Genomic DNA, 11,761 nt, shown 5'->3' with positions numbered 1-11,761 from the left:
TGTCTGCCACCCAGTAACATTCAATGGAGAATATTCTATAGCATTAAGTACATAGTCCGTTACAGAGAATATGACATACATAGCCTGCCGTTACATATTCTTGAATGACCCCCATAATTGTCATTTAAAATAGGCTTGATCCTAGGACCTTGTTCCCTAGGTGCAACTATAAATAGCGAATTCAACAGCCATTTAAGGGGAATACATTTTCTAACAAACTTATGCTATATACTGTTCAAAAGCTCAATAACATTTTGTTTCTTGCTTATTAATATTGCGACTATTGCCTTCGGAAGCTTTGCTCAAGGAATCAAGCTATCTCTTGTCTTATCTCGATTTCAACATTAAGTCTTGCATTCTTATTTAATTTATTTATTATTTTGGGATCAAATCGATTCGTTTGTCTACAAACCACGTATAAATTCAACTGTATCATTTTTACGGGCAAACAAAGAGGACAAAAACTAAAGTGATAATATAAATTAATTAAAGCAATAAAATTTTATCCAAATACACATGAAGAAATATTATTCCTAGTGTTGAACTAATAAGAGTCAATTAGGTATGCTTTGGTTAAGTGCTAGCTCAATGATTTGCACAACCATATGTCATTGTTACGTAGCCAAAGAAGAGGGTACAACACTGAACAAGTGAGGAAAAAGGTGGAACGGTCAAGTTGTTTATCTATTACATGTAGGTTCGAGTCGTGAAACTTTTATCAGGATAAGTTGTCTATATATCAGGATAAGTTGTCTATATCACACTCTTTTGGGGTGCGGTCTTTTCCACACTCTTTTTTTTTACTACTCCATTTGTTAATCTAGAGGCTTTATTCAAGAATATTATTTTAAAATGATATCAATCATCAAAGGGGTTGTTTGGTATAGAGCAGGGATATTCAGTATGGGATAGCTAATATCAAGATTTGATATAAAATTTATTTTGGTATTAGCTAATACCCACAAACAAAACAAAGAAACTAAAAAAACAAGAAACAATATTAAAGACCAAGAGCAAAAGGAAAACCAGTGGAGCTCAACCAACTATTTCCAGCAATAAACTTGTTAGGAGTATAATCTTGAGCCTCAGTTGCACTAGTAATAACTTTAAAACCTTTCCATTTCACTCTCCCCGATGTCCCAGCTCCGGCACCTGTATTCTCATATTCCCCATAAAACAACGTATCAAGTGCAAAATCCCCATTCCACTCGTGCCATCCTGTCGGACTAATCACATCCGCGATCGAACATTGCATGATCACAGTCCTAGAATATTCCTTCCACGGCCGTCCTAAATACGTAGGAAAATTTTTCTGAACTGATTTCAAGTCTGAAGTAGCGCCAATTCTAGATTTCTGAATCACGATCCCAGTGTTTTGGTTGGGATCCTTACGCCCTTGGGCCGTGACCATGTTCTTCTGGCCCGGCCCTGGACGTCTGGCGTGGATGTCGCAGTCCTGGAGTACGGCTGCGGCATTGCCAAAGATGAAATCGACTGTGCCTGAAATGAAACATTGGACGAAGAATTGACGATTGGAGTGGACGTAGAGAGTGTCTTGGTAGCCTAACATGTCACATTTGTAGAAGGCGGATAAATCGGCACCTACGCGAAGTGCAACTGCTTGGTGCTTTTCGTGCCCTGCTGTGTTTTCGAATGTTATGTCTCTGGCTAAGAACCCTTCTCTCACTGCGGCTGCAAAGTTAGAACAACAAATTAATATTAATACGTAGTGATACCTTTCAAGATCGATTGAACTTAGTACATGAAAGAATGAAATATTGTTTGCACTCACATACCTTTTTTGAATTATCAAAGCTAAATAGTTTTGTTTTTATTCCCCTTCTCTTTTTTGTTGAGATAATTAAATGGCGTTACTTATAGAGAATTGTTTTTTGCAGCGGACAGGGAAGCTAAGAAAGCATAGAATTATGGTCACTATGTGCTAAGAAAGAGTTTTTCTATACATTGATAGATGAACTAAAAGTTACATGTAAGTGAGACTACTAACCTTAAAAATGATAGCAAGTAAAATACATTATTAATGTAAAAATACTTTTCACAACCAATATATATTTAAGTTAAATCGCTAAAAATATTGTTCATTTAATCCATTATATTAAGCCATAACTAAAAGAAACATAGGAGCATCTTACTCCATCAAACTCTTACGAAATATGCATGAAGTTTAAGAAAGTAAACAAAACTTTGAAATTCGTAATCTAATATAAGCTATGGATATTTGTATAGTTATACAAATTTCTCACTAAAAGTAAAATGAGAAATTTAAATTAAATTATTTTTAAATTTAAAAATCTATCATCTTTTGGGACAGATTAAAAAAAATATTATCACATAAATTGAAGCGGATAGAGTTCGATTTATAGTTAATCAAATTAAAAGGAGAAATTCTCTAAACTAAAACAAAATGTTGATTTAAAGGTGGACGAAAGAGCTCGGCTAGCAATGACATAGAATGACCACCAAATTTAAGTCAATACTGTGTGGGGAAATTTACGGAAGGCGCTCCCAGCTGGATGCCATCAATAGGTGATGGTGATCAAGAGTACGTATTGGCCAAATGGAGGTCAAACCTTATGAATAATTTTATTTGAATGAATGGGTGGTTTTTTTTTTTATGCTCTCAAACTTTTCTATAACAATCGTCATTTATAATAATACACTATTATAATAGCCAAATTTCTTTAGATTTTATGTTATGTTACTATAATATATGTTATATATAACAATACTTCACTATAACAGTCAAAACATGTAAGTACAAACAAGAGTGTTATAGAAAGGTTTAATTTAACAACTTTTATTTTATGATAATTAAGTTAGATTTAATATAAGTACATAGTTCAGAAAATATTCAAATACTACATACATATATATAGCATCATTGTCATTTGTCTCCTTGGGTTTGGATTTATTTGGAGCACGGCCTAACACAGGCCTTTCTGCTGAATCTTAAAGAATATAAGCCTATATATATAATCCGGACAGATAAACCATATTTTGAAGTTTGAAATTCAAACTTGGGTTCACGCGCAACAGTAATTGCTCCTACTAGCTAGACAAGGAAAACAACAATAAAGCTCCTACACAGTACACCTTTGCCACATGCGACTCTGCGTCATCCCAAATTACAGCTTTTCACAACTATGCTCTTAGGGTTTTTGGTTCAAAATCAAGTTATTCCAGAAATTTGGATTATAATTTTTAGACTATAACTAGAATTATAATCAGAATAAATAGTTTCACTTTCTATATGAAATAGATAATTATATAATTTTGATATAAATCTTATTCTATATTAGCTAATATTCATTTAGAAGTAATTGAAGTTCTCTCGCAGTAAGCATTATTATTATTGTGCCAGATGCCAGCCATCCAATGATTTTTACTTGTAGCAATAATCTATAAATTAAGAGGAAATTTGAGTTTTAACGTATTAAATTTAAAACGTCACACCGTTTACTGCTAAAAGCGACTTAATAACAAACAACAAGTAATGCATGAATAAATAAGTAAAAAAGAAAAGGTAATTGTAAATTTAACTTACCAACAGTGGCAGAATGGAAAGTAGTGCTACCATCTTTGACATTCCTGCTTCCAGTAATAATAGTATTCTCTCTACCATCTCCCATAAACATTATGTTCTTCTTCTTCTTTGACACCTCCACATTTTCTTTGTAAACACCTGCTTTTATTCTTATCACATATCTCTTGCTACTCTTTTCAGGTGCGTTAGCTACTGCTTCAGCCACCGTCTTGTAGTCTCCGCTTCCATCTGCCGCTACCACCACATCCGCCGTCACTGACGGTGATTGCAGCAGTCTTCTATCTCCGGTAGACAACCACTCCGGCCATGTTCCACTGCTTTCCTCATTGAGTTTTCTCTTCACTTTACCTGTGTTAAGAGTTGAGACATAAAAATGTGATTTTATTAAACAGTACTCGTACATAAGTAGCGTGTTAAGAATATAATTAACTGGTCCCCTTTAATTAGGTTGTATTTTACGGGTGTCAAAATATATAAAAATAAATATACAAAAAAACAATGAGTGTTCAAATATATATATATAAGTAAACAATACACAAAAAATCAAGACGAGGGTCCGCAACTGTTTGCGTGTCCATTTAAAAAATATTAAGAAATTGATTAAACTATTTTTTAATTTCAACTTATCACTCAACTCTTCTTCTCACCACATTAATCTCTCCATATTTACTAGAGTAAGGGTAAAAATGGGAAAAAATAAATTAATTGTATCTTAATTTTATAAAATGACACGTACTTTTGACCAAATATTTTTAGTAACCATGACAACTTAAAAAAACTGGAGGGAGTATTTCATCCATTTCACTTTACACGTCTTAATTTGACATTTTATATGTCTTAATATGAAGTTTAAAAATGTAAAGAGAACTTTAATTTTGAATTTTGTAATCTTAAACTAGAGGTATGTATATTATAGAACTAAAAAATACTTATTGAATCTTGTGACCTTATACATGTTATGTCATTCCTAGAAGGTACTGTGGTAAAATGAGATTGTTGATATTAAAAACTTACTACTCCTACTAAATATGCAAAGGCGGCATTATCTTTAAATTTAACTAAAAAGAAAAGTAAGACAGTAACATTCAATTACCTGAAGCAACTAACTTCATCTCATTCTGAATATCTGTATCAGTCATGTTCTTAATCATGGCTAAAGCATTACTGCACAATTTCTCCACATACACTTGCCCTTTGAGCAAAATCTTACGAACTTTTTTATCAGCTTCATCATGTGAAAACCCGTCAAGACAAGTCTCTTGATTAGTAATAGCAGCACTAATTAAAGTTTTCAAATCATCTGCATGTTGTCTCAACGACTTAGCATTAGGATATTTTTCCAAATCTTCAACGGCTGTGTGAAGCTCATCAATAGTCTCGTCTATCGTCTCTAAACAATCGTGTAACGCGATTTTTTCGCGTTCTGTTAAACCCTTTCGTGTTTTTACTAGCTTGTCTATGGCGTAGTAGTTGCGTTGAACGGCCTTAGTTGTAATATTCAAGGACAATTCAATGACATCCTTTTGGTTTGTGACTTTTTTGGAGGAGTTTGGGATATTATTTGCAATTGTAGAGTAGCATAGTTCTTGGTGTAAAGTGATGCTACATGAGGATTTTACTATGGTATGAGTTGCCAATGAAATGGCCTCGATTTGGGCTTGATTTGAGCTATTTTTTCGTGAGTTTACTCCAACAACGACTCCAATGACTGCAGCAATTAGTAGGATAGAGGCAATGAGGGATAAAAAGAGTTTTGGTCTTTTTAACATTGGAAAAGAATTTGTGTGTTTGCCAGAATCTGTTATTCCGGCTAAGAATTCTTTGAAAGTCATTGAGTTTGTAGGTGAAAGAATGAAGGAAGAGTATAGTTGTGAGGAAGAGCGTTAGGTAGGTGGTGTTTATATCAGTGACAAGAGCATATATTTGAACTTTGTTTTTTGTTACTCCTCTATCGCGATTCATGTAGTTCGAATTTAGAGAGTATTCTTTGATCCTAATATTTTTATATATATGACTTTTAGATATTTTGGATTGTTAATTATTGTGACTTATACTACTTTTTATATAGTTTTCAACAATAATAAACTCAGTGATTTCCCATATGTGTGGTGTGGGAAGGATAAAATGTACGCAGCCTAATTATCCGGCTCTAGCGTAGTTCGGGCAAATAAATTATTTTTGATAGACTCGCGACTGATAATTTTTAAATATATAAATTTTATTTTAAGAAACCTAAAGATTCTGTATGTCCGAATTCGTGAAAAATTAAGATATTTGATTTTCGAAATTTGAAATGTACCACATAAAGTGGGGAATAATAGAGAGAATAATATTATTCAGATTTGGTTGAAATCATAGAGAGAGCCATGTGAATTATAGTTGTTGGTTTCTCTTTTTGTCATTCATTTTCTCTCTCTTTTTTATGCAATGTGTGCATCATATACTCGTTTCTGTCTGTATTTACTTTTAAATACTCACTTATTATTCCGTTCAAGATTCTCACTGACTACTGAATATCAACAATATATGCAGTAAATTGCTAAACAAGAACAATTGGGTGTTTTTTAACTTGGTTTGGCCTTGGATACTGTGCGGTTTAACTTGGATTAGATGCTGGAAAATGACCAGATTTGAATGGAATGTCTTATTTATTGTATCTGTTTCTTGCGCAGTCTCTTCGTTTATCGTGATATTCCTGGTCAAACGTTGCTCAAACTCAGAGGTGGTTTAATTTGATGGTCTTTGGTTGCCTGGAATAATTACGTATGTCTTTTAAGGTTTTGCATCCAATTGTTAAAAAATATGTAATAACTTTAATTATAATATGATTTATCTAAATTATTTATCTTTTCTTTAAACATCTCACTTGATTAATATTTCACTAATCAAAACTGTGTGTGTAATTTTTTTTTTTTTTAAAATGGAGTGCTAAATAATACGTGCAGAAGATGAAAATAGCTTAAATGAGGATATTTAGATGGATGTGTAGGCATACTAGGAAAGGTAAAATTAGGAACGAAGATATACGGGACAAGGTCGGAGTGACCTCCGTGGTAGACAAGATGCGAAAAGCGAAGGTGAGATGGTTCCGGACATGTGAAGAGTAGGAGCATACATGCCCATTGAGGAGGTGCGGATCTAAGGAAGGATAAAGGTAGACCGAGGAAGAATTGAGGAAGAGTGATTAGATAGGACATGACACATATCTTCAGCTCATCAAGGACATGATCTTAGATAGAAGAGCATTTAGGCCGAGAACTAATGTAGAAGGTTAGTAGATAGTCAAGCAATTTCTCTCTTTTATGTGAGAGAGCATGTATGGTTCTAGTTTAGAGCACCTTATCTGCCGTATTATTGTTATTCATTCTATTAATATCTTATTCTTCAAATTTATTACTATGTTGTTTCTTTTACTTTGGTTATTTTTATTATTATTTTTTTTCCAGTATTTTCATCATAATTGTTTTACTCTTATATTTTTCAAAGCTGTTTTGAAAATACTTTTATTGAGCCGCTAGTCTATAGAAAATAAAACCTTACTTTTGGGATCACACTTATTATTTTATTATTGTTGTTATAGATTTTAGAATAACTTTAGTTTGCTAAAAGAACTACGTAGTAAAATAGTAAAGTGGAAAGAAACAAATAAGAAAAAGAATGAGGCATTCAAACTGAATAACGCGGTAGTGCTCCCAAGTTGAAGTTAAATTTGAAGGCTGAAACAAGGGTGAGCTCCCACCAATCAAGACTCCATTCCCCATAGATTTGAACACTTCAATCCAAATTAAACGTGTGTTCGGAGCTGACAGCTTTTGAGATATTGTAACCCCACATATGGATATGGTGGTAACATTTCAAAGAGAAAAGGAAACAAACAAAGATGTACACGTCCCCTACAAATCCGGGACATAAATTGCATTTCGATAAAATTCAAAACAGAGGAAATTTGTAATTAGAACTTTATCACGAGTCTTTTGCTTTATTGTTAATCATCACATAGGAGAAACTTGCACTTATTTGTATTTTGCTATGGCACTTTAATCATGAGTCTTTTGCTTTACTAGCAGAGGTGGATGTAGTGTTCCGCCGACAGGTACAACTGAACCTGTAATTTTCAACGTGGAATAAAAATTTATATGTAAAAATTCATTAAAACTGTAAAAATAGTACTCCTTATGTTTCAATTTATGTGAACCTATTTCCTTTTTAGTCCGTGTCAAAAAGAATGACCCATTTCCTTATTTGGAAACAATTTACCTTTATGCAATGATTTATAGCCATACAAAATATATGTGTCTCATTTTACACCACAAGTTCAAAAGTCTTCTCTCTTTTCTTAAACTCTGTGCTCAGTCAAATGGGTTCACATAAATTGAAACGGAGGGTGTACAAGAAAAATGTATTCATTTTATTTTTTTTGTGCCTTAATTTGATCGGACACAAATTTTTAAACATAAAAAAGACTTTTAAATTTTGTGGTCTTAAATTAAAAGTGTGTATAACAAAACATGGAACTAAAGACATACTGTCACGACCCGAAATTCTCGCCTTCGAGTCCGTGATGACCCCTAACATTTCACTTGCTAGGCAAGCCAACGTTAGAATATAATTAGCCATTTAAAACAAATTTTAAACTAAATAATAACAAGAAAACAAATGCAGAAATAAAGTCTCAAATAAAGTGAATATTCCATAATAATCGCGATACCTAAATATCATCCTAAAACTAGAACCACAAGTACACGGGCTTCTAGAATAATACAAATAAAGGTCTGAATAAAGAACACGAGAGAAATAATTAATATAATAATTAATTCATGATTTAAAATAATTTATGATTTTTCAAGTAATTATGCAAACAATTAATTTGACGACGTATAGACACTCGTCACCTCGCCTATACGTCGTTCACATGCATTTCACATAACAAATAATTCAAGGATTCTATTCCCTCAAGTCAAGGTTAACCACGACACTTACCTCGCTCTGCAACCAAATTCAAGAATCCAATAAACCTTTGCCTCGCGAATTAGTGTTCGAAATCCTCAAATCTAGTCATAAACAATTCACTTTACTCAATACAAATCGTAGGAATTAATTCCATATGAATTTACTAATTTTTCAAATTAAAATTCGAAATTCATTTTAAAAATCGACACTGGGACTCACGTCTCAAATCTCCAAAAAAACTTATAAAACACGAACACCCGTTCCGATACGAGTTCAACCATACAAAAATTATCAAATTCCGATGTCAAATGGACCTTCAAATCTTAAATTTTTGTTTTTGGAAAGTTTTATAAAAAATCCAATTTTTTCCATCTAAATCTGAAATAAACGATGAATATAATCATAGATTTATGAAATATAAACACTTTAGGATATAGAACACTTATCCCAATCCATATGGTGAAAATCGCCTAAACAATCGCTTCAATTCGAGCTCCATAGATCCAAATATGTTAAAAATGGCTGAAACCTCGAAATATAGCTACTGCCTAGGTATTTACTCTTCGCGATCGCGAAAAATGCTTCGCGATCGCCAAGCACAACTTTTCTCAGCCCAGAATTTGCCTTTCGCGATCGCGAAGTACAAGTGGACAGCTCTTCCAGACAACCTCTAGTGTAATGGTCATAACCTTTTGTACAAAACTCCAAATTATAAATGGTTTAACTTTATGAAAACTAGACACAAAGGGCTATAACTTTCACTTGTTGTTCATCTCCCAATTTCTTATATATTACAAGATATACGCTTCCAAAGTCAGCCCTGTGCAACAAAAAATTTTCAGCTCCTCCCACACATCCTATAGTATATCTACCATAACTTTTTGTGCATAACTCTAGACAGCAATTAATTGTAAAAATTAAGGATGTAATAGGTATTTTATTAATTAGTATGCTAAACGTCAAGTAAAAATTAAGTCACATAAATCAAATAAGCATGTAGCAATTATAACATGGATTCAAGGTATGATATTGAGCAAAGAACACGAGATAAACAATTAATATTATAATTAATTCATGATTTAAAATGATTTATGATTTTTTAAGTAATTATGCAAACAATTAATTTGATGACGTATAGACACTCGTCACCTCGCCTATATGTTGTTCACATGCATTTCACATAACAAATAATTTAAGGGTTCTATTCCCTCAAGTCAATGTTAACCACGACATTTACCTCGCTCTACAACCAAATTCAAGAATCCAATAAACCTTTGCCTCGCGAATTAGTGTCCGAAATCCTCAAATCTAGTCATAAACAATTCACTTTACTCAAGTATAATGGTCATAATGTTTTGTACAAAATTCCAAATTAAAAATGGTTAAACTTTCTGAAAACTAGACACCAAGCGCTATAATTTTTATTTGTTGTTCATCTCCCAATTCCTTATAGATTGCGAGATATAAGCTTCCAAAGTCAGCTCTGTGCAACAGAAATTTCCAAGCTCTTCCCAGACAACCTATAGTATATATACCATAACTTTTTGTACATAACTCTAAATAACAAATGGTTTATCTTTCAGAAAACTAGATTCAAAGGTCTACAACTTTCATTTTTAGATCATATCCAAATTCCTTATAGATTAATAGATATAAGCTTCCAAAACCGTTGTGTGCGGCAGGATTTTCCTCTACGCGATCGTGAAAAGGCTTCCGCGATCGCGATTCACAGTGTCCAAACAGAAAAATTGCTCTTCGCGATCGCGACCGTTTGTCCGCGATCGCGATGCATACCTCTGTGGATAAAACCAACAACTAGAAATGGCCTACAAATGGTCCAAAACTATCCTGAAACTCACCCGAGCCATTCGGGACCCTATCCGAACATACCAACAAGTCTAAAAATATATTACGGATTTAGTCAAAACCTCAAATCATATCAAACAATGCTAAAACCACGAATCATACCCCAATTCAAGTTTAATGAAAGTAAGAAATTTTAACTTCTACATTCGACACCGAAACCTATCAAATCAAGTCTGATTGGCCTCAAATTTTTCACACTAGTCATAAATGACATAACAGACCTACTCTAACTTTCGAAATCGGAATCCGACCCCGATATCAAAAAGTCAAATCCGTGGTCAAACGTTGAAAATCCTTAACCTTTAAATTTTTAGTTTCCATCAAATGGCCATAACTTGAGCTAGGGACCTCCAAATTAAATTTCGGGCATACGCCCAAGTCCCAAATCACGAGAACAGGCCTGTCGGAACTGTCAAAATACTGATCCGTGTCCGTTTGCTAAAAATATTGACCAAAGTTAACTTAATTGAGTTTTAAATCTCTATTTACCATTTTAATCTATTTTTCACATAAAAATTTTCGGAAAATTATACGGATTGCGCATGCAAGTCGAGAAATGATGAATAGTGCTTTTCAACGTCTTAGAACACATAAATAATTATTAAATTTAAAGATGACCTTTTGGGTCATCACGTTCTCCACATCTAAAACAAACGTTCGTCCTTGAACGGAATTAGAAAAGTACTTGAGCTGGTGAAAAGGTATGGATATTACTCCGCATGTCCGACTCGGACTCCCAGATAGCTGCTTCTATCGGCTGACCCTTCCATTGTACTCGAACTGAAGGATAACTCTTAGAACTTAATTGTCGTACCTGCCAGGTTAGAATAACTACCGGCTCCTTTTCGCAAGTCAAATCCTTGTCCAATTGGACTGAGATAAGTATAGACGTCCCTGTACCGATCCTTCATACTCTACTAAGTTTGCTCGTGACTCGTGAGACCTATGTAACCTAGTGCTCTGATATCAACTGTCATGAACCGAAATTCCCACCTTCGAGACCATGATGGTGCATAACATTTCACATTCTAGCCAAGCTAACGTTAGAATATAATTAGCCATATTTAACAAAAATTTAAATTAATTAATAACAAAAAAACAAATACGAAAATAAAGTGAATATTCCATAATAATCGTGATACCTAAATATCATCCCAGAACTGGAGTCATAAGTACACGGGTTTCTAGAATAATACAAATAAAGGTCTGAATAAAATTTAAGTTGTTTGAAATATAATACACAGTTGAGATAAGATAGAAGGGGACTTCAAAACGGCGAATGTTGTGCAGTTATACCTCAAGTATCCACTGATAGTTCTATCCAGGCAAATCTACAATACGCTGCTGGGACCAACTCCGAAATCTGCACAAGAAGTGCAG

The 11,761-nt window shown here is 33.6% G+C and overlaps 1 protein-coding gene across 1 annotated transcript; it reads right to left on the bottom strand.

Annotated features, from left to right (window-relative positions):
- Window positions 1–913: 913 nt before the first annotated feature.
- Window positions 914–5,535, bottom strand: LOC107777282 (pectinesterase). The gene is made up of 3 exons (XM_016597279.2): window positions 4,659–5,535; window positions 3,566–3,913; window positions 914–1,692 (listed from the first exon to the last, which is right to left on the bottom strand). Exons 1-3 carry the CDS (start codon window positions 5,395–5,397, stop codon window positions 1,001–1,003), a joined length of 1,779 nt encoding a protein of 592 aa, XP_016452765.1. The 5' UTR covers window positions 5,398–5,535; the 3' UTR covers window positions 914–1,000.
- Between the last annotated feature and the right edge of the window lie 6,226 nt (window positions 5,536–11,761).

The sequence above is a fragment of the Nicotiana tabacum genome, chromosome 15 (genome assembly GCF_000715075.1).
Source record: "Nicotiana tabacum cultivar K326 chromosome 15, ASM71507v2, whole genome shotgun sequence".
NCBI classification, from domain to species: domain Eukaryota; kingdom Viridiplantae; phylum Streptophyta; class Magnoliopsida; order Solanales; family Solanaceae; genus Nicotiana; species Nicotiana tabacum.
Note: the sequence above shows the minus strand (reverse complement) of the source record. Positions and strands in the feature narration are given on the sequence as shown.